Raw genomic sequence first — 23,179 nt, 5'->3', positions numbered from 1 at the left:
AATTTCCTACAGCTGACATCCATCACATTTTGCAGGTGGATTCGAGAGCAGGCCAAATGTCCGCGGTCTCCACGGTCGCAGCGTGAGCATGAGAGCTCCGAGCAAAACCAAGGACACACTGAGCAAAGTTCTTCCTCTGCGATGGTCCCTGGGCTCCAAAGATCGGCGTAAACCTGAACCAGCACCTCCTCCAGTCCAGGAGCCTGCGTCTGCCGAGCTGGTTCAGTATCTAGAATCTGGAAGACGCCCCAGATGCACAAAAGACCCCATTGAGTCCCTCATGACTGGACAATCCAGTACAAGAGAAGGTGCCCAAGGCCAGGCTGCAGCGAGTGGCCGATCTTCCAGCGCAGCTAGCATGAGCTGTTTGACTAAATCCAGAGATGATTTAGCGTTTGAATCTCCACGTGTGCCACAGGGTCAGCAGCGGCCATCTCAAAAAACAGGAAGTTTAAGACGCTCCAAGAAAGATCCACCAAGAGATGAGTCAACCACTATTAGCAGTAGCTATAGTAGCAACACATTAACCAGAAGGAAGGACTCCAAGAAGCAGATCTCCTCCAAAGACAACGAGACTAGGCGAAGCAGTGCAGTGCAGCCAAGCTACAGCACCCCCAGTTTAAATGACGGGACTCTGGGGAGAGTTAAAAGTGAAACGGGGAACAGGGAAAAGCTCAGTTCTAAAGAAGGACACTCAAAATCAAAAGGAGACACACCCAAGAACCAAGAAGGGCTATTGTCATTCCTCAAGGGTAACTTCTTAATAAAGAAAGATTCCAAAAAGTCCAAAGATGATGATTCAGGGAAAGTGGAGGAAGGCAGCAGAAGGGCATTATCTAGACAGTCTTTGTCCAATGGAGCGCCCGGCGGCGGAACAGTAGACAAAGGCAGACATAGCACTTCCAGAGCGTTGGGAGATGAACTCGCAAATGGGAAAGCAGGGAGGACGTCGGACATCAAACGCTCCCAAAGCTCATCCAACATCCCCACGAAAGCGGAGCAGAGTGTACGGCGAACAGCGTCACTACACCGTAACGGGATGACAGCTGGCGACGCCCCCACACGAAGCCAGATAACGGACCACAAGTCTTCATACGGGACGCTTCAGAGGACTCGGTACAGCACAACCTCCCTGGGAAGAAAGAGGACAGTCCCGGAGTCCAGTTTTTAATAACTAACCATTGACCACATATATAGTAGCCTTTAACTCATCTCGTCGACAGATGAAAGCAATAGTGCGTAGTGGTGCACCTTTTTCACAAGTTTGTCAGACTTTTGAAGATTTATTGGACTGTAAGAAGCCTACTGACTTAATGTGAGTGGTGAGTCCATCTCATTTGTTTTATTACTAAAACTGAATTATCCCACAAAGTGCCTGATAAAAACATATATGCATTTTTGAGCAATGACTTTTTGCTTAATTAGCACAAAAACAACAAAAAATATTATGTGCTCTGACAGAGACTACCAGACTTTCTAGAATACTTTGTGTGTCTAAAATATCCACTTGAAATCTACCAATTAACAATTACCTAGAAACTCTACTACATTCTTAGTGTAATGGTTGTGAATAGCATCAGTGTAAAATGTCCCCTTTTTTTTTTTAAATGATCAACGTACGCCTACGGCAACAAAGCACAGTATATTGTTGCATGTATTACGATAAAAATACAGAAATTATTGTCGGTTTCCCTTAAAAGTTATACCTACTGTAAACTTTACAGTATACAGCGTTGAGTACAGCACTAGAAAGTTGTACTTTAGTCAGGGCCAGTGTGAATGTTGGCTGGAGAAGGGACAACTTTTAATTCAAAGCCTTAATGAGAGCTTTAATGAATACAATATTTCCAACACTATCATGACATGAATGTTCACTTTTTATTCATGCTTTTGTCCAGTTTGTTTTATGAGAAAGAATGTGTGATGTTGACTCCAATTGTAAAAATGTCTATCTGTTAAACATTTTTTTCTAACAATCGGAGGACATTTTTGTTCTTAAAGGTGACATTACACTATACTGCATTTATATGATAATTGAACTAATTTAGTGTTCTTTCCTCTTCAAAAACTCTTGTTTACCACTGTTTGAGAAAGTTAGATCATCTGTTAAATGTGCTGTGCAATTCGGCTCACATGTTGCCACCATACAATCTTCTTTAAGTGTTTTAAGTGAGTGAGGAGCTCTAATAATTTTGTCCACTACAGGGCAATGCCTGCGATGCTTTCATACTACAGATAATTAATGATGTAATGTCCTATTTGGGTCGTCATACTCAAGAGAATGCAGACAAAGAATGCAGACAAAGACAAACGAGACACACTACACACTGCAAATATTATTCTTAGATGTAAAACTGACAAGAGATGCACTGAAAATATATTTAAGGATGTAATATACATAGTTGTAAGTAATTTGAAATTATTTATTACCCATTCCTGTGAACACCGCGGCCGTGTAAACGCCTGTGCCGTAATGGTTGGCTCGTGGATTTTCTCACATTGAAATGTCTCTGAATAACTACATTCAACGATAATTAGTTTGTACAGCAGTCTGACTGTTGGCACAACCTCTGTCATAGAAAACAGCATTCATGTTTCCGTCCGTACTCCTCTGTTTGTGTCACTGGAGACCTCGCAATAAGGCTATTATGTAGCAGACTAAATTCATTCTGACTGTCATTATAATTAGATTGCTGTTTACAAAGGGAGACAGGAGGTTAATTAAGATAATAACACCTTCAGTTTCAATAGGCAAATTACGGGCATGACAGAGGGCCATAGAAAACCCACCCTTACATTTTCTTTACCCACCTTTATTTAAAGTTTAGCCACCAAAATTCAGAGGATTCGTACAAATCTTGGCTGAGACTAAATTCTTTTTTGTTTTCAGTTTAACATTTGGAATAGAGTCGGGTTTACTCACTTTGCATATTTTGCCCAGAGCCACTTTGCACAACAGCTGTCAAACAAAAATAATTCAAAGGCACTTCAAAGGTGACTTTATAGTCCTCCAAACAGGGGAAGAATCAGCAGAGTGGGGGGGGGGGTTGCGATACGGGACCCGGAGATAGACAAATGCACTGTACTAGTCTCTCTATTAAAGTCTGGTGATCCTTCCACTTAAAGAGGTAGAAGTTATTTTGATCATTATTGTGCATCATAGAAAAGCCTTTCTTTTGATTTTGAATTGGTAATGTTTTTTCACCTTTTGTATTTCATTTCTGTGTTGAATGATGTAAGTTTATCTGATGAGTGAAATGTTTTTAACATTGACAGGTGTGAACATGACCTCTCCAAACAGAGTCCCCAAAACATGTAGGACAGGGGTGGCGAACACGCGGCTCTCGAGCCGCATGCGGCTCTTGGCCAATCAGAGTGCGGCTCTTTGCATGATTGGATATGTTTAATACAATGCGGCTCTTTATATTTCCCATAAACTGTAACAGTCTTTGACCAAAAATCCAACCATACATACATACAGACCCTGTTTCCATCTCTACACATGAATGAGAGACCGTATATCTCTCTCCCTTTCGAGGCGGCGTGTCGAAGGTGCCCGGCGGGATGTGGGTTAAACAACAGGCAGATCGTGGCTCTGGGATCACCTGTGCTTTTCAGGTTTCTGATCAGCTACTCTTTATTTGATGAAATTTGGCCCCATATTCACAGAAAAAGGTCAAAATTAGGAAATGGAAAATGTGTGGGCAGGGCCCCACATAAAAACACACCCCAGAATTAAAATAAATAAATAAAAAATCTAATTCTGTCTCAGTCAGAGCAGAACAGCACAAAATGTCAGTTAATATACATGTATTTCAATCTTGGTGAGGAGTACAACCATTAAATCTAACACAATTATTGAACAAAAAAAAAAGAAAAAGGCCAGGCATAAAGTTATAGTTTATTGTGAATAAATATAACGGTCACATTCTATTTAATCACAATAAACTACCGCCCCAGGATCTCGCGAATGGTCGGTGCCTTTGTGGCTCTTCACAGGATCAAGGTTGAAGATTTCGGCTCTTGGTCTCTGACTAGTTGGCCACCCCTGATGTAGGAAGTCTTTGTGGTGAAAGACCTTTTATTTGCCATTGTCATTAATGAGGCAGTGCCAGTGGGGATCGGAATGTCACTTAAGAGAAAAATAATAATAATCTTTCTCATTTTAGCGAAAAGCAATGGCATCAACAACTTTCACAAGTGTCCTTAAATGTAATCAATTAAATGGTGCGCAGGTATTTTGTGAGTACACAGTGACTTTTAAATCACAGTCTCTCGACTTTGGGACTTGTCATCCGATTGTCTTTTGAGGGTTTTTTGTGTGAATCCCAAAGCACTATTATAACATTGTTGAAAAGAAAGCTGCTGCAGTGGGCTCCTCTCAGCCGTCACTGATAGCTTTTTCCTAAGTTGAAAAGACTTTTGTTCTTATTTCACCAGTTTAAAGATTGCACCTTGGAGATACAGACTTGCTTTCAACTTATACATTCTGCTTTGTTGCAGTGCATATTACTTACTTTTACCAGACTTTCCTTTGTAAACACTGAGCTGTTAGGACTCGCCGCACCCATTTGGGGAGTAGATGTATAAAACATGTTGAATCATGATAAACAATTCGTGTGATGAAAGTTCGCTTATTCAAAACTATCTAGATAAACATGTTGAATTATTTATGAGATGCAGGATTATTTAAATTAGCATTTTGTGTGGCCTTGCTTTGTGCCGTCCTTGTTGGATTTCCTTAGTCTACATCTGTTCTGCCAAAACTTAAATTGATGTAACATTAAGGCGCTCCCAGACTGATGCAGCAAAGAGTCTGACGTAGCCAGGCCAGCATTTTACATCAACTTAGTATTGAAAAATGTTTAAGCAATCTGTCTGTTCCAGATCTATCGGCACATTGACCCACCTGTCACTCGCAACATTTGTGTGGGTAAAAAAAAAATATTTTTATAATGTTTTTGTACATTTAACACATGGGTACTTTGCACATAACAGTATATGTTGAAGGATGAGCTAACAAGTTGTTAATGTAATGAAGTAAGCATTACTGCCTGATTCATCTAATGTAAATGAGGGTATATTTTGCTCTATTTTTCTGTAATAAACGATAAACGGTGTAATTTATCTTGATTTGCCTCTGTGTTTTGTTTTGATTACTTCCCATCTGTCCGTGAGCCCTATACACCATCATCATACACAGCTTATGTAATCTTTTTCCAACATCATCGGGTTCAGGCCAGTTCTTTTTTAGGCTTTAAGTTACTAGCGACAGGAAGTTACTAGGTTACCGCTTGAATTGTATAGAGATTACGCAGATTCTATTTAAATACAAATGGAACCTCAAATGAAAAATCCATAGCATAATATTCATCAATTCTAAAGAATAACTAAAGATTATTATTGTAGACATAGCCACTCAATGTTCTCTTGCTATGTTATGACATCACATGCATACGCTCAATTCAAAATTGACATTGAAATTTATTTTATGGAAACTGCGCTAGTCCATTTTACTTTACTTCATGGTTATGAAGAAGATACTGGATGAAGTTGCATAGTTTCATTCATTCCTGATGTCCATTGACAACTGAATGGAAGAACATTACACAAATGCCTCAGAATAGAATTAAATGCAGTTAGTGGAGTTATGGATTATTTTTTTGGTTTTCCCTTTGTTCTTGTAAACAACAGCCAGTTTCACATTTATAGGTTGGTGAAAGTTTTCAAAACACACGTATTTTGATTATTATGCATTTTTACTGCATATTTGAGGCTCAAGACATTTAACCAGCCACTAAAGACCCCATTATATAACACCGTAATCTACTCCATGTCTTGGGTATGTGCATTGATTAAATTCAAGAGTTTTGCTTTGATATGTATTGATGAAGACATACTTTTTACATACAAAATGTGTCCACAGCGGCAGCCTAAGATGGTGCCAGCTCCAGAACCGACTGACTAAGGCTCCGTCAAAGAGATCCTAATTATTTAAGTTAATGCCACTAAAACTGAGAGTGTAATCATTTTAAAATGAGGATGCAATGCACTCTTTTGCACGCCTGTAGATCTGGGTCTGGCTTCAGAATATCATGAAGAATTTTTTTTTTTGCGTCAACTCACTCTACAAAGCTTCATGCGTTTAAACACAAGAGAGTTGCAAACTATTCTCTTATTGTGAGCCCTGAGCAGATTGGGTAGACTTAATTAACGGAGATGTTAGAAATGTGTTAGGATTGACTTTGGACCACAATTGACGATTTAGAAATAAACACACTATTATTATCTTCAGCTGAACATGGACAAAGAGCATAGGACATAGGAACAAAGAACAGTTGATTGGGTTTTGAAGTGGGTTGTCAAATTGCCTACTGAGCAATGAAAGCACACTCTCATTACTGTGTCAGTCTCCTGGAAAATTACAGGAAAAGGTATTGCACACTACAGTATTAAAGAATTGAAAACAAGGAAAATCAATTTTAAGAGCAGACACTTTACTAAAAATTAACTTATAACATGACAATGAATAAGTTTGTAACTTATGACCAGTGGGTTACTGCAGCTCAATGTATTGTAAGACATTATAACTGAATAAATACCTGAAAAATACCTGAAGGAAGGAAGACAAGTAAATAAATAAAAAGTACTGATGCACCATTCATAAGTGAGTTTAAAAGAAAACAACACATTTCTATCATAATCTGCCTCACCTGCCAGATAGACTGTACTACATGTCCCAGGCTTCACGCTTCACATAACCTGATCTGTCACCTGGTAATCCCTCTTCTTTTTTAGTTAGACCACTGCAGACTGTAGAGAGAAGTGCATTTTTTGAGTTTTCCGAGTGCAAACACTCACACTTTCTGCTTCAAACTAGGAGACAACAGAGTTTAATCCATCCTCACAAACATACACAATATTATTTACTTCAAGTATTATTTACTTTTTTGTATTAAAAAGGTTAAAGCCTGAGGTGGTAGCCTGCAGCACTGGACCCCTCACGACACCGTCCTTCACATACACAGCTTTCCAAATTATTATGCAAATGACATTTTTCTAAGATTTTCTAAATTGTCAACTCAAAAGAGAGTCAGCATAATTTTCAAGTCTTTAACTGGTAGAGGATCATTTAAATGTGGTTGAAAAAATCTCCCAGTGATAACAGTATTTTTTTTTCAAAAATAAATGTAGTAAAAACCTCAAAATCCACTGTTCCAAATTATTATGCAACTCATCGTTTCAATACATTTTAAAGCTTGTAATTAACTGAAAATGGTCATTTGTTGAATTTGTAGCATTAGGAGGTCATATTTACTAAAATCAAAAGCTATTTCAATCAAAAAAGTATTAACAGGTCAAGTTATATTTTACCAAAGGAGCCCTTGTGTGATAGCAGCTTAAAAATTCTTAAATCCATTAAACTTGTGAGTTTTTGGACAGTTTCTGCTTGGATTTCTTTGCAGGATGTTAAATTAGCCTCCCAGAGCTGCCGTTTGGATGAAAACTGCCTCCCACCCTAAATAGATGTTTTTTTTGTTGAGGCTCCAACGGTTCTCAACAGGGTTGAGGTCAGCAAAGGAGGGGGTCCACATCATGAGTTTCTCTCCTTTTATGCCCATGGCAGCCAGTGATGCAGAGCTATTCTTTACAGTATGACATGGTGCATTGTCAGGCATGAAGAGGATTTTGTTAGGGAAAGCACGGCTCTTCTTTTTGTACCATAGAAGACAGTTGTCAGTCAGAAACTCAGAAACATATTTTTCAAAGGTAATTTTCACACCTTCACGGAGCCTAAAAGGGCCTAAAGGGGCCGACCAGCTCTCTCCCCATGATTCTGGCCCCAAACATGACTCCGCCACCTCCTTACTGACGTCACACCCTTGTCAGGACATTGTGGCCATTCACCGACTATCCACTACTCCATTGACTTGACCATCCAGGGTTACAGGCACTCATCAGTGAACAAGACGGAAAATGAGTCCTCATGTATTTCATCAGCATTCAATTAACAGCTTAGGGGAGGCCCGGATAGAAGGTTTATGCACAACTGCAGCCTCTGGAGGGTCCTACACCTTGGTGTTCGGGATACTCCAGAGGCACCAGCAGCTTCAAATACCTGTATGCTGCTTTGCAGCATCTGTTCTCTTAATCTGATGTGTTTGTCTGGTAGAAAACGTCCTCATTGTGCCTTTATCTGCACAAACACGAGTGTGTTCTGAATCATCCACAAATCTCTTATCAGTATGATGATTACGCTTAATCTTTCATGAAATATCGAATGTTTTCATACCTATTGCTTGAAAATGATGATCTGCTTAATAAAGTGGAACACCCTTTTTCAGTAGTTTTTTCCCTTAACTGAGCTTAACCTGAAAACTAATCATCCCAGGTCTCTGAGATTAATGTCAGTGATTCATAGAGCCCCGAGACACAATACCATCCATGAGTTTCATAATTTATTTTATTTGTTTTACCTTTTTGACACAAAAATACAATTTGCATAATAATTTGGAACGCAGTGTATAACACGGAGAGCTGTCATCTGCTGAAGTTCTCCAATGGCATAGCCAATGGCCGATAGCCATTGGGTCTGAGGGGAATGACCTGGAGTGCCAGTCAGTCATCATGGACTTTGTGGACAGGTGTGAGCTCAACTACCCGCACACTAGTAAGATGAAGGAGATGGTGATAGGCTTCTGCATCCAGGGGGAGGACATTGAGTTGGTGGACAGCTTCAAGTACCAGGGTGTTCACCTAAGGTGAACAGGATGCCAAGCGCTCATCCATCATGTACAACCACATCACCCACTGCATGGGATTGTAGAGGAGCTGAGCAGCTCCTTCTGTGGCAGACTCAGACATCCTCAATACAAGATGGAGCGCCACCGCGTGTACAACCCAGCTGTAAAGTTACTCATGTGCAATAAGTTCTATGCAAAACCATGTGCAATAACCTCTAAGTGTCACTTTATCACCTGCACTGTGACTGTAAACTTTGCACTGCCAACGTTGACATTTTATATTCTGTTCTAATTTTCATAATAAGCCCGAGCGGCCTGCCCTTGCAAGGGCCTATTGTAATCGCAGCGCAGTGCCCGAAGCACACTGTACCTACCCTACTTTATTTAGCTAAAATATAACTTTATTTAGCTAAAATTTTACTTTTAATCTGTGTTTACTCACACAGATTAATTGTACATCAGGGCAATAAAATGTAGTAGGCGCGTTTGTGCCCTCAGTAGGGTTATAGAGGAGGCATGGCCTCCTCTATAACCCGAAAGCAGCGAGGGCTGCTTTCGGTTTTAATTTATATTCTTTTGCCCCTTTTTGAATTTTTTTTAATCATTATTCATTATACATAAGATACTTGTTTGCACATTATCCTGACTATTTGCATCCCCTGAATGTTCTTGAGAGCTGATGTAGTGCAATCTTATCTTAAATGTCTATATAACATTATTATCAAATAGAAATTATTAAATATCATATAATTGTATGTTTATCCTTCAAAGAGTAGCTGTCCATTTGGAGACAGCTAATGGGTATCCAAATTAATAAATAAGCAAATACATATGTTCCTCAAAAATAACAGCAAAAGCAGATGGCTGAATTTTATTTTGACATTAATTCCATTCAGACAGGCAACAATATATGCAATCCAGACATATTTACAAATCTAACAATGCAAGGGACATCTCAGCGAGTGCAGTGAAGGCTTATTTACATGTATTACCATAATAACAGTGACATCATATACTGTACATTTGTGCTTGTGAAACAATTTATAGATTAATTGATTTTCAACGTCACAAGGTGAAGCATAATATAAGTCTGTGTCGGAACAAATATTAGGACAATAACATCATAGAGTTTATGTAAATTGTGCCACCATAGCCACGAGTGTCACATGGAGTTACGAAAATTGTTGTTTGTATTGACACTGAACTCAGATAGTTCAGGCAAATAAACCTGTATGTAAACAACACACCTCATGGTAACGTTATAAGAACGTTTCTTCACACCAGAAGTCATAAATGCTATATAACGTTGTATTGGAAGCCGTGACCACAAAGGTTTACATTAATAACGTGAAGGTTAAAGGTGCAGCATTATGTAACTTTATAATGCGGGGAAAAAGTTGATGTGTGCATATGTGACCTTTCAGTGAGCTGTATGGGTGGTTAGCATGGTGCTTTTTCTATCCATCCCAGTGGCCTGTAAGGACCAATTGTTTTTTAGGGTTTCTGCTAAGTTTTCACTGCTGATTGATCTGCGTCCATGGTTACACACATCCCATCTACCTTCTCTTAACCTTAGAAAACTTACCTGAAACCAAAACAAAAAAAATGAATTAAAATTGGGCCTGGAGCATCCTAGAGGCACCAAGCACCCACACAGCCACTGGCTCACTGAAAGATATAATATAATATCAACTTTTTTTCTGCATTAAAAAGTTACATAATGCTGCACCTTTAACCTCTGCGTCAGTGATGTAACTGTGTTTATCATTCAGGCACACACTGCCATTGTTGCATTCTGAAGACCGGCCCATCATCTCCGAGATTACAAGTTGTAATTACGAGTTTGAGAAGCATTTTTCCAAGTTGGAGGTGGGGAATTTACCAGTTGTCTCGGAGTGAGGCCAAATCATCGACTGGACTGAGTTTGATAGAGTTGAGGATGTTTCACTTCTATCCGAAACGTCCTCAGTCGACGATTTACGATTCACTACAATGAATACTTTCTGGACGAATGTGAGCCTTCACAAACAAATTTACCAGTTGCCTGTAACGCAGCATCAGTTCAGAACGTGGAGGGTTTTGTTTGGAATAAATGGCAATGATTACAATAACCAATGATTGCTTGATTGACTGATTATATGACTACAGATTTCATTGAGGAAAAAGATTTGTCTGAAAATAAACCATCAGAGCACACAAATCATCAGCTTACAGAATATGATTGTCAAGGTTGCAGAGCGTATTAGCTTTTCAACATTATGCAGCTGTATTGAGAGTAGCTGCCACAAAGGAAAACAGTTAGTATTTGAAAAGTTTGTCAAAACCTAAAGAGAAATATTTTACACAAATAGGCTTCTCATCTTATCTTTGGGTTTAATGTTGTCGTGTTTTTTTGGTATGTTTTTTAAGTAGCGCCAGCAACAAATGGAGGAAAACATTGTAAGACATATAGCAGTTTAGAAATGTGCTGTTTGGCAGAAGCAGATGCACACGTGTAGAACATCTTTCAGACTAATTTGCATTGAAATGTAATCACATTTCTGTTTACAAATTAATTTACTTATTAAGTTAATTATTAAATTCTTAAAGGCCTTATACCTTTTGTTTACAAGTAATGAAAGAGGGAATGAATTGAAGGGTTAGTTGTGACCAAACTCACTTCTATGATCCAATGCCTTCACAGGGGAGAGTTTATTTGCGTCCAGTGCTACTTTTCAGCTTTGACAGAAACGCTAACAGAAACTACCCTGCAGGTTTGTGAAACTGATACAAAAGCTTCATAATTTGACGCACAATATCGTTCCACAAATGTCTGAGTTTACGATGTACTGAAGGAGGACAAAACAAATGTCATTCTACCACAAGAACGCATCAGGTATAGGCTCTGCTTGAAAAGTGCTTCCGATACTTTGTCATCGTGTCTTCATTGGGGGACAGGATTAAGGGGGTTGAGCTCTCCAGATGCGGGCTCCTGCTGTGCTCCTTCGGGGATCATTCTTACACTCACGCTGCCTCCATCTGTGGTGCTGGGGTTGACTCTAAATTTCCTGTTGATTGGAAACACCGCACGAAGGACCTGCCTTTTGAACGCTTCACTCAGGATTATGTAGAGGAAAGGATTGATGCAGCTGTTTGTGTAGCCCATGCTGATCGCGATGTTATAGGCGTAGGAGAAAGCGGCGCTGGGCTTGTGAACGCCCAGGTGGACCAGCTGTAAAATATAGTAGGGAGCCCAGCAGATAAAGAAAGCCAGGCAGATAGCCACGGCCATGCGGGTCACCTTCCTGGTCCGCACCCTGAGACTGCGAGGAGGGAGAGGGGCCACACTCGTCGACATGTGCTGCAGGATCTTGAAGAACACCACACAGATAATGGCCAGAGGGATGGCAAAGGCAAGAAAGAACTGGTATAAAGTAAACCAGTATGTGTCGGTGACTGGGTCTGGCAGCAGTAGAGCACAGGCGACCTGTCCGTCCGAGAGGGGCATGAGTCGGGCGTACATCCACACGGGCAATATAGTCAACAGAGACAGTCCCCACACCAGTACAATGACTAGAGTGGCCACACACTGAGTACGTACATAGTTAAAGCGCATGGGGTGCACTGTCGCTAAGTAGCGGTCGAAAGTCATGGCAGTGAGGATGTAAGTGCTGACGATCTGGCTGTTTGAGTCCAGCGCAGTGATTACTGTACACATGGCTCCTCCGAAGTGCCATGTGCCATTGCCGAGCAACTGGTGGATCAGGAAAGGCATCCCGAGCAGGAACAGGAGGTCAACAATGGACAGATTTAAAATAAAAATGTCAGGCACTGTCTGCTTAGCGCGACACTTTGTCTTCTTCATGATGGTGTAGATGACAATGCAGTTCCCCATGATGCCCAGGAAGCAGATGATGCCGAAGATGACGGGCAGGATGGCACTGGAGTGAAGATATCCGTGTGTGCCTGGATGTACACAAGAAAAAAGGCACATTAGGGAAATCCTTAAAATACTGGGATTGTCAGACATTATTCAAATACAATTACAATATAATCAAAAAGAATAAAACACATAGATAAAAAATTTACTGTTTCCTAATGCAGGTGAAGGTGCAGCTTGTTGAAAATGTGTTAGGCTAGTTTAAACACATTTCACTCTATGACAAAATACAATAAATGGACCGGTGGACCACTCACCTGTTGTGGATGAGTTGGTGTATTTATAGGAAATATTCCCAGAATATGACGCGCTGGACTCGTTTAAGAAATCCATGTGTTACATCAAAAGTCAAAAGTTGATTGAAAAATACTGGATGACCCAACTTAAGATAATAAACACATTTTAAACTCCCGAAGACTTCTGAGCCGCAATGTCAATTCTCCGTCTCTGAATGCGTCTTCGCACTTGGCACACTCCGGTACGTGCGCTCTTCTCTTCTCCCGTTGCGAGACTGAGGTGCAGGCGAGCGCATAACAAGTTCGGACTCCGGTCTCTCGTGATGCAGGTATCACTGAGTCAGCAAATTGATCGACATCAGCTACTCTTTTTTTTTTGTCTTAACTTGGTAGGTTAAACGCGAAGGAAAACGGATCGATTCAAGGGCATTACATTTATAAAAACGGGAAATGCTTTAAAAGGTCAACCTGAACTGACCTTATTATTTTAAACATTTATTGTGTGCCCGCTTGCTTAGCTTAGGTAGAAATGAGGTACATCAACTTCAGCACGCATGGAGAGGACAGCTCCACAACACGCGCTCCTAATACACCGCTAGAGGGCTTTAGCTACCGTGCCGTCACTCTGAATTTGAAGTCAATTCACGTCTACTTGTTGCCTGAGGAGAATGGACCGTGGTCATAATCTGGCTCTGCTGTATAAGTATGCAATAGCCTAGTCTATATAGTCTGTTAGGTACCGGGATGTTTATTGCTCATTATCACACTAAAAATGTTTTAGCCATGACATAGGCTACTTATGATTCTTATGATTCCATGTGTCGAGGCATTTTTCTTCTCTTGCAACTATATTTTTCAAGGATTTTGAAATGTTTATAGCTTTTCTCAAACTTTCAATATAATCAGAGCTTGCCTTTTTATTAGTGTCACAAACATAAGACACTTTTTTTTTCTTTAAAGCCAGAAACTTTGATTGGAATGGGTGCAGATTGAGATTAACCATACGGTCACCAGATTTGCGGTCAGGAAAGAATGACACATTTTACACTTTGTAAATGCTGTAACTGTAGCGAGGAGAACATTTTTAACCAAATGAAAGTAGTTTTAGGTAGCCTATTCCGATGAATATGTAGGCTATGTGATGAAAATCCTGTGTTTACAGACTTAGGTAGGCCTATGATCTCTCTCCCCTTGATGTTGAATGGGGCGAATGTTTTTTTTTGAATGATCCAACAACATAAATTTCACTGAACAACATCTCAGTAGGATCTTTTGAAATGTATTTTCTGTGAAAATCGCAAACATGTCCAATAGTAGGCCTATATTTCAAATTTTGTATTGTGTTGCAGGCAATTGTGCATTCTAACAAGTAGACCTATTTTAAGGCTTAAAAGCATTTATGATGGCTTTTTTGGATTATTCATCTAAATGATATTCAGACTGGGGCAGGTTGTCATCTGAATTCCCTGACATGTTTGTTTTTGTTTTAAATGTGAAATGACCTCATGTCCAAAGCTGGAAGTAGAAGGATTAATATAGCCTAGCTGTTTTATGTGGCCCAGAACGTCCCAATTTAATATGGTAAAAAAAAAAAATGCTGGGTTGCAGGTGACATCACAGCATTCTAAAGGCCTATACTATTATATAGAGGATTTTTTTTTTTTTAGGACATTTTTGGTCTTGTACAGAGAGATCATGGACCCAGTGAGTGATATTAATGATCATTTTTTTGAATTCATACATTTTCTTTTTAGCTACGACTTGTGAAAGTGTAATGCTGTTAATAGAAATGTCTCCTGCCCCCTGCTGGGTCCAGTGACATCATCATATTCTAGAACCTGCAACCCAGCAATTGTAGGACAAGTCTGCATCTGCATAAACAGCTCGGTGGTGGTTATTATACAGGAAGAAAATTAGACAAGATGCAAAATAACATTTGATGGAAATGGCAACAGTAAGGGTGGATGCCTCTCTTGAGTCCTGATTGTGGAACATCAGGGCGTACTGCACCTTTTCACTGCAGGGAATAACTTTGTGTTTTGATGTCTTGAAATCGATAAGATGATGGAAGATTCAGGTTAGACATGTAGACTTCAACTGACCCAATCTGCGTAGGTTTCCATACTGGCCTGGGAAAAGGATAGCCTATTTTTCCTGATAGCATTCATTAACAGATCAATTGGCTGTTAAAAGTGAAACCTCTTTTTGAATCGCTACTTTTCACCCTTCCGTCATGGACGAGATTGATACAAATGTATGATTTTCATTATGATTCATTAGGCCTATGGCATCCCAGTCAACTAAGGAGATCTGTTTGTAGTTAGATCCCAATGCTCAATCAACAATTTTGTAACGTACACGTATGAACTAACTGGTCCTGAATGCAGATAACTGCACGACTGACCAGGGATACATTTGTTTAACCTTCTGCTAATTTGCCATGAATATAAATAAAGAGCATTGAGTTTGCCTGCAAGGTGCCATCATTTGTTTACGTTACACTGATGACACCTAGTGGTGGTAACATTGTACTATTTGTAACCACGTGTGGTTGTCTCTCAATATGTTGCATATATCATAAGACGCCGGAGAGGTTTGCATCAAAGAAAAACACAACACATACAGCAACATAAAAAGAAGAAAAATAGAGGGGGGACAGCTAGGCGCAATCAGGCGCGTTGAAACCATTTGCGCATGCGCAGAAGTGTATTCAGTTACAGTCGCTACCATGGCAGATGAAAAACCAAAGGTTAGATTTATTTTCTGTTCCCTGGTTAAATTATTTGTTACTGTTTGTTTTTTCATTTACATAAGGCACTACAAAATAGTTAGTTAAAGAGTTGCCTGGTAGCTGCTACAGCATCTACGTTACGTTAGCTAGCTACCATTCCTGTTGTAAAGATAGCACAGTGTTAGCTATAAAGCTAACTCTCATATTGCCTAAAACTTACGTTGGAGTTCTAATTAAATATCGCATTGTAAGGATGTGTATATCTCCGCTATAATACCATCATATTGGCCATTTGCACCTTTTGTTCACAATAGTCTCTAGAGACACAGTTATTAAGGGGCACCGATTACAACAGGCGGGCAATGTGTGTACCTCTAGTGGGGAATGGAGGAATGTGGAGATGGCTGTAATGAATCCGTTTGTATGTTTCAAAGACTCTAATTCATGTTATTAACCTGTAACATTCTGTCTTATGTTAGGAGGGTGTCAAGACAGAAAACAATGAGCACATAAACCTGAAAGTGGCGGGCCAGGATGGGTCTGTGGTGCAGTTCAAAATCAAGAGACACACTCCCCTCAGCAAACTCATGAAAGCTTATTGTGAACGACAGGTAATGTTAGCAGTCATGAGAACTACAATTCAAACTTGTAATACTCTTGTGGCTTTGTTCATACAGGGATTGTCTATGAGACAAATAAGGTTTAGATTTGATGGACAGCCCATCAATGAAACGGATACCCCTTCTCAGGTAAGTTTAATATTGACCATAGCTATATCTAAATTTCTTAAGCTTAACTCTAGTTAGACGTTCAGATTATTTTCTGTTTGTGGAGTAAATCCTTCTTGTCTGTGAGAGTCTATTATAAAAACAATAATTTGTAAAAAACAAAACAACAAAAAATGGATATGCACCTTTTCCCTCAGATTTAGGCGTAGAAAAACGGGCATGACAGAAAGAAATGTGTACAGGGCCTTTAATAAATACTAGTAGATATCACTTAACATCTAAACAAGTATTGCATTTTGACCATTATAAATTACAGATGTTTTGTTGTTGCTATAATTCTATATTATATATGAATGCAAATTCATTAGATAAAGTGTTTTGAACCAAACCACCAACCAAAACCAACCATCTTTAATGATAGAAACATACTTTTTTTCTTGTGGGTGTTACGAGACATTGGAGGGCTCATTTATTTGGCAGAATCCGCACACATTTTATTAGAAAGTTGATTTTGCACAAATAGTCTTAAATGGATTTTGTAACCATTACATATTCTAAAGAATGATTAATGTAGCATCATAGGTGTAACAATAGAATATTGTTGAGATGTTACTGATACTGACTAACAGTACAGTGTACTGAAGGCCACTTTACACACCCAGCTCTGGTTTTGATTATGCATGCATTATCGTAATTGATTTGATAGCATTTTATCTAAAAACTTTTAATTGAAAAATATGTTTTTCTTACAGCTTGAAATGGAGGATGAGGACACTATTGATGTTTTCCAACAGCAGACAGGGGGCTCTTTATTGTAAAGACAAAATCCTTCTTGCCTTTTCTACCTCCTCTGATCATCAGCTCATCTCTTCGCTATTAGACATCTGGGATTTTATACCAACACCATGGCACAAAGAGGGAAATTACATTGCTTTCGGTTGTTTTTCAGTTTATACACTGCTCACAAAAACTTAGGGCACACTCAAAAAACACAATGTAACTCCAAGTCAGTCACATTTCTGGGATATCAGACTGTCCAGTTAGGAAGCCACGCTTATTGTGAATCAATTTCACTTGGTGTTGTGGAAATGAAACAGACAACAGGTGGAAATGAGAGGCAATTAGCAAGATCACTCCAAAAGAGGAATGGTTTTGCAGGTGGAGACCACAGACCATTTCCCTGTCTTCATCCTTTGTACTGTATTTTTGGAACACTTTTGTATTTGTCCAGTGTTCTCACCACTAGAGGTATCATGAGGAGGCATCTACAACCCACAGAAGCTGCTCAGGGACTGATGTTCATCCAAAATGGCAGGTCCATTCGTGCTGTGGCAAGAAGGTTTGCTGTGTCTCCCAGCGCAGTGTCCAGAGCATGGAGGAGATACCAGGAGACAGGCCAGTACACCAGGAGACCAGGGGGTGGCCGACCGAGGTCAACAACCCAGCAGCAGGACCGCTATCTGCTCATTTGTGCACGGAGAAACAGGAGAAGCACTGCCCGAGCCCTACAAAATGACCTCCAGAGGGCCACAAATGTGCATGTCGGTCAGAAACCGACTCCATGAGGGCGTTGGGCCTTACTGCCCAACACCGTGCAGCCCGACTGGCATTTGCCCGAGAACACAGCGATTGGCAGATTGGCCAATGGTGCCCTGTGCTCTTCACGGATGAGAGCAGGTTCACCCTGAGCACATGTGACAGACGTGACAGCATCCAGCATGACCGGTTTGGTGGTGGGTCAGTGATGGTCTGGGGAGGCATTTCATTGGAGGGCCGCACAGCCCTCCATGTGCAAGCCAGAGGTTCCCTGACTGGCATTGGGTACCGGGATGAGATCCTCAGACCTATTGTAAGACCATAAGCTGGTGCTGTGGGCCCTGGGTTCCTTCTGATACCTGATAATGCCAGGCCACATGTGGCAAGAGTGTGTCAGCAGTTCCTGCATGATGAAGGTATTGATGTTATGGACTGGCCTGCCCGTTCCCCAGACTTAAATCCAATAGAGCACATCTGGAACATCATGTCTCGGTCCATCCATCAACGCCACGTCGCACCACAGACTGTCCAGGAGCTGACTGATGCTCTAATCCAGGTCTGGGAGGAGATCCCTCAGGAGGACATCCGTGGTCTCATCAGGAGCATGCCCAGGCGTTGTAGGGAGTGCATTCAGGCACGTGGAGGCCACACACACACTACTAAGTTTTAAGGAATTTCTACAGAATTTGGATCAACCAGTGACCTGATTTGTCACTTTGATTTTGACTATACTTTTGGATCCAGACCTCCAGGGGCTGAGAATTTGATTTCCATTTATCATTCTTATGTTATTTTGTTCTCAACACATTGCCCTACGCTATGAATAAAGATTTTCGAATCAAATTGATTGACATCTAGGATGTGTTTTTTGAGTGTGCCCTAAGTTTTTGTGAGCAGTGTATGTAGCTTTGATGTTGACTTGAGTTCATGTAAAGCTACAGTTTTAGTGTTTGTTTGTTTGTTGGGGTTTTTGGTTGTTTGTAGGTTTTCAATTCATATTTGCCATTTGTTGATACAGTTGCCAGAGCTATTCTTGTTGAGTAATTCTTTTCTTTTTCAAATGTATGAGCTTGTTTAGTAAAAAATAAATCACCGACGGCTCATTTTACTGAGGTGAGACAGTTAGCCCAGATAAACGATACAATAAGAACATTGAAGCTTTTTGATTGGAAACACAATATTCTTTAGCACAATTGGAGACATTCACGTCACACTGTCTTTGAGAATTACTTGACCTTGTTAAATGCAGAATGGTATGATCCTATTTCTTCAGTTTTGTGAGTGCTGTCCATGCCCAATTGTATACAACTTTATTCAATAAGCTGTGCGATGTTTGTTTTGTATTGATCATCTTTTTGGTTAAACTTTCTCATACAAGGAGGAAGTTATTGCAATAAAGGCGTTTTACAGTTTTATGTACTCATGTTGGACTGTGTTTATTATGAAAGGGGCTCCCCGGATATGTGGTATTGGCTCACTTCCGGCACGTCCATTCACCGGCGGACACAGTTTTTTGTGACAGTAGAAGTGTTGCAGGAGCATCAATATCCATATAGCGACAATATAGCTTCGATATCGGTGCAAAAAAATGACGACAACGACAACATTTGAAGGGATGGAGCCAGGCGCAAAAAAGAGCTCCAGGTAACTGCGTAGCTTTTGTTCCCCTTTTCATTAAACAATCATTTGTCTCAACGAGTGAAGCATCAGTATCTTTCACCTTTGTTGCAAGTGTCCAAATGCCTTGATACAAGCCGATGGACACGCTACATGAGCATCGCCCTCGCCTCGATCACATGGACGACTCAATGCGTTCACACACTGTCGCCCAGCGCGTTGCCTTTCTTCCTTTTGTATTATCCAGTCTGTTGTCTGTGGATCACATCGACGCCTACACAGCGTGTGAAAAATGTGCTAATACTCGTGTTTCACTGTTGTAAATGTTTAGCGAGTGCATGCGCTGACTATGTGAAAGATGTACAGTAGCCTACCTCCTTGGGTGGGGCCTAATAACGTGCAAGTGCAATCTGTTGTTTATCAAGCACACAGTGTCTCGTGATCTTGCATCAAATAGGCCACTACGGTCTAGTTTCTCTAGATAAATGCTTTCAGAACATTAATCACTTTACTCTTACATACATCACATGAAAAGCCTACATTTAAAAAAACGAAACATAAATCTGAAGTATGAAGGGGAAAAGGCTGACCCATAAAGGTCTGACTGGCATCTAGCACTTTACATGGTGACCACTGATGCCTTGCTCTTTGAAACGTTTTAATAGGATATACATTGAGGCACTAATAGTCTGACTTTTTACCTCAGAGTTCTTCGCCCTCCTGGTGGTGCATCTAACATATCTTTTGGGACTGAAGAGGAGAAGCCTGTTCGGGTAAATAAGATGGCCTCCAGTGTATTTGCTGAACCAGAGGATCCCTATGCTAATCGCAGGAATAACCCTCCAGGTACAGTTTTTCATACAGTGTTTCTTATTAATCAAGAAGACTGTATGGTGGCCCTCCATAGACTAATTTTTCCTTCCCATGGTGTAAAAATAAATTGCTGAAAGCCTGTACGGATACACTTGGTAAGATTGTATCTCTTTATGATACTCCCATAATGATGTCCCTGGGTTGTAACGGTAGACTAACAATAAAAGCAAAACTATTTATTCAAAGTACCACAGTCTATTATACATGTCCAATGAAAGTGAAAGATAGAAATTTCCCAAGCCCACGAGAAACATTCCAGAAACAGAGGAAGCATGGGTGAGTCTGTTGTTTACGTTGAGTAATCCGGTTTAAATGGGCTATTGTGTTAGAGAAATATCTTAATCTGTTCAGTCTGGTTTCAGTTACATCATGTCATTAACACAATGTTCATCTCAGGCCTGTATAATCTTGAGTGTAGTTTGTAACGTTATGTGGACCAGGCCTGCACAATATATTGCAAACAATGTTGTATCGTGATATTCGGTGAAGCAGTATCTGTATCGCAAGAAGCCATAATATATTGCAACATCACTAAAGTCTTCATCTGACTGAGATCAATACATTTTTTTGCAAACCCAGCCAAAAACAAACACTGAACGTATACATGTGTAAAAGTTCAGTTTTAGTAAAACATTTGCTAACTTAGTTCAGTTTTGGTCCTGATGTCTTCTTGAAGTCTTCTCTTGTCACAATTTGCTGAAAAACTAGTTACTTACGATATGGAAGATATCATGTTGAAATGGTTTTGTGAAATATCGCAATAATATTGTTATTGCAATATTGCACAGCCGTGTTGCATATTGCAAGTTATTTCAATATCGTTCAGCCCTATAAATAATTTTGCGATCAGGGAAAATGTTGCTGTGTGCCCAAAGATTTGTGTGGGTGCTTGAGCCTCGCTGCACCCACAGCATGATGTGGCGATTTTTTTTTTTTCAGATTATCTAGAAATAAAATGTTGCTTTTTGTGATTTAATTTAATTTAAATTAATTTTAATCTCTCTCGCTCTCTTGCACTCACTCTCCCGCTCGCCCATTAATCTTTTTTTAGGTGGGAAGCCCACTGGTGTGCTTTGTGGGGAGTCGTCAGCTCCACTGAGAAGAAGAGACCAGTCCTCCAACAACTCCGCTCAAGACAGTGCTGTGAGCATAATATAATATTTATCAAATCCTTATGGTTTTATAAATGTAGAAAAATATATATGAAGAAATATCCACAAAATACATTACAATACATTAAACACACAGTGTAAAATGTTAATATTTTGCACATTTACGAATCCCACGCCTATTTAGACTTATCCACAAGTGATGAGATGTTTCTATTGGTTTCTACAATCTTAATAATTTCTAACTATTTTCTAGGGAGATGTACAAACAGGTGCTGAAACTGGTAAGTGTCTCTTCAAATCCACCTTGCCACCAAATACTACTATTACACCACTACTATTTTTCTACTGCATTTTAGTTTTTGTTCAAAGCCTCTTTTCTATGTTATCAGTGAATGGCACTGATGCTGAGCTGAGCCCTGAGCCGCAGGGAGAGGATCCTGCAGCAGGCATCCCATCCGGTCGCAGAAACCCTCCAGGGGGCAAGTCCAGCCTTATTTTGGGATGAAAACCTAACAGCCATTGGTTACCTCCGTCCTCATGTGTCCTTTTTCCCTGTTCTGTTCAGTGTCTGTAGTTAAGTGCTCCGAGGTCCTGGAATAGTGATAACCTTGTTTACATCCTAAAGTGCATTATTCAATACCTCTTTTAAGATGGGAGTTTTTTTCTACTGTTTTATTGTCTTATTTGCTCCAACAGCACTTTATGTGTGTCTTTGTATGTTGTTCAGAGTCACCTGTGCCAAACCAGGGAAGGTCCTGTGCTATTAATTTTTTACACATGCTCTAAATTTGGTGGAAGAGCACAAGCTGTAGGTGATCAGAATTAAATTGAATTGCTTTGGGCTTTTTAAGCTTTGCTAAACGTTGCATGCAATCTGGTACGTATCGTGAGAAAGTGAGAAAACTGTGGACATAATTTACAACGTTGATGCTCGCTGTTGAAATGCATGAATTGATTCTGGAATTTTTTTTTTTTTTTTTTTACTGTTTGCCATGAATACAAAACATACTGAGACAGTATTTCCTCTTATTTTTTGTCACCCACCTTTACAGAGATAATGGTCAAATGGATCATAATAAAGAGGGACCTTTATCAACCCTGAAAGTATCTTATGTGTATCTTCCGGAAAACAAAAATACTGCAGTTCAATGCCATATTTGGTATATTACATTGTGAGTGCAGCACTACCATTGACACATAATTGCAAAGACATGGTGGTCAGTCTTATTTCACGTTTCAGTTTCTTGCCTGTGTTGATTTTTTAAATGAATGCCTTGCTCCTGAGGCCATTCATCTTAAATTATAAGTGACCTTATAACAGCTCAGTCTTTCCGGAAGACACTCGGAAATACAGTTCAATCCTTACCTGCCTGTGTCCTCCAGGTGTCCTCCAGGTGTCACTGTTGTACCACGCTGTTTTATGGCATTTTCAATAATAAATTTCTCAACAACGTAATCATGTGTATTTTCTGTTTGTGTACTTGTGAGAACAACCGAACAGTGTGTGGGCATACACTTTAGGTTGGGTTATTGCCATGCCCTCCTCGTCGGGATCAATGATAAGAACCTGTTGCAAGCGCCAGCATTATTCTGCAGCCTTATCTTGACCTAGAAGCGCAAATTTGACCACATCACCCCTGTCCTCTGGTCTCTTCATCGGCTGCCCATCCACTGCAGATTCCC

General features: G+C 40.1%; 4 protein-coding genes across 6 annotated transcripts in view; 3 read left to right on the top strand and 1 right to left on the bottom strand.

The window, feature by feature from the left end:
- The window catches only part of usp43a (ubiquitin specific peptidase 43a), a 67,342-nt gene extending 65,854 nt beyond the window's left edge, over nucleotides 1-1,488 (top strand). The window contains exon 16 of the mRNA XM_079554320.1: nucleotides 36-1,488. Coding sequence (XP_079410446.1) covers nucleotides 36-1,171 — 1,136 coding nt within the window. The 3' untranslated portion in view covers nucleotides 1,172-1,488. The remainder of the gene's footprint in view (nucleotides 1-35) is intronic.
- A 10,150-nt stretch (nucleotides 1,489-11,638) lies between these two features.
- Nucleotides 11,639-20,187, bottom strand: mchr1a (melanin-concentrating hormone receptor 1a). Of its 2 annotated transcripts, none has more exons than XM_079553072.1 (2): nucleotides 19,615-20,187; nucleotides 11,639-12,689 (listed from the first exon to the last, which is right to left on the bottom strand). In XM_079553072.1, the coding sequence occupies exon 2, from the start codon at nucleotides 12,616-12,618 to the stop codon at nucleotides 11,668-11,670; it is 951 nt and encodes a 316-aa protein (XP_079409198.1). In that variant the 5' UTR covers nucleotides 12,619-12,689; nucleotides 19,615-20,187; the 3' UTR covers nucleotides 11,639-11,667. The 2 variants fall into 2 exon arrangements, with proteins under 2 accessions (XP_079409198.1, XP_079409197.1); XM_079553071.1 differs by lacking the exon at nucleotides 19,615-20,187 and adding an exon at nucleotides 12,921-13,261.
- sumo2a (small ubiquitin like modifier 2a) lies at nucleotides 15,561-18,983 on the top strand. 2 transcript variants are annotated; one of them, XM_079553076.1, is made up of 5 exons: nucleotides 15,561-15,648; nucleotides 16,110-16,241; nucleotides 16,308-16,379; nucleotides 17,111-17,306; nucleotides 18,789-18,983. In XM_079553076.1, exons 1-4 carry the CDS (start codon nucleotides 15,628-15,630, stop codon nucleotides 17,174-17,176), a joined length of 291 nt encoding a protein of 96 aa, XP_079409202.1. In that variant the 5' UTR covers nucleotides 15,561-15,627; the 3' UTR covers nucleotides 17,177-17,306; nucleotides 18,789-18,983. The 2 variants fall into 2 exon arrangements, with proteins under 2 accessions (XP_079409202.1, XP_079409201.1); XM_079553075.1 differs by having other exon boundaries at nucleotides 16,110-16,379.
- On the top strand, nucleotides 19,362-22,952 carry jpt1a (Jupiter microtubule associated homolog 1a). Its single transcript, XM_079553074.1, has 5 exons — nucleotides 19,362-19,538; nucleotides 20,218-20,357; nucleotides 21,436-21,527; nucleotides 21,750-21,777; nucleotides 21,886-22,952. The coding sequence occupies exons 1-5, from the start codon at nucleotides 19,483-19,485 to the stop codon at nucleotides 21,999-22,001; spliced, it is 432 nt and encodes a 143-aa protein (XP_079409200.1). The 5' UTR covers nucleotides 19,362-19,482; the 3' UTR covers nucleotides 22,002-22,952.
- The last annotated feature ends 227 nt before the right edge of the window (nucleotides 22,953-23,179 follow it).

This window comes from Gobius niger (assembly GCF_951799975.1).
Source record: "Gobius niger genome assembly, chromosome: 3".
In the NCBI taxonomy this organism is placed as follows: Eukaryota; Metazoa; Chordata; class Actinopteri; order Gobiiformes; family Gobiidae; genus Gobius; species Gobius niger.
This window is presented reverse-complemented; position numbering and strand designations above follow the sequence as displayed.

Coding starts and splice junctions, on each gene's coding strand:
- mchr1a (XM_079553071.1), bottom strand. CDS start 12,996: ATGGATTTCTTAAACGAGTCCAGCGCGTCATATTCTGGGAATATTTCC. Junction 12,690..12,920: donor CACCAACTCATCCACAACAG/GTGAGTGGTCCA, acceptor GTGTACATCCAG/GCACACACGGATATCTTCAC.
- jpt1a (XM_079553074.1), top strand. CDS start 19,483: ATGACGACAACGACAACATTTGAAGGGATGGAGCCAGGCGCAAAAAAG. Junction 21,528..21,749: donor ACTCCGCTCAAGACAGTGCT/GTGAGCATAATA, acceptor ACTATTTTCTAG/GGAGATGTACAAACAGGTGC. Junction 21,778..21,885: donor ACAAACAGGTGCTGAAACTG/GTAAGTGTCTCT, acceptor CTATGTTATCAG/TGAATGGCACTGATGCTGAG.
- sumo2a (XM_079553075.1), top strand. CDS start 15,628: ATGGCAGATGAAAAACCAAAG. Junction 15,649..16,109: donor TGGCAGATGAAAAACCAAAG/GTTAGATTTATT, acceptor GTCTTATGTTAG/GAGGGTGTCAAGACAGAAAA. Junction 16,380..17,110: donor AAACGGATACCCCTTCTCAG/GTAAGTTTAATA, acceptor TTTTTCTTACAG/CTTGAAATGGAGGATGAGGA.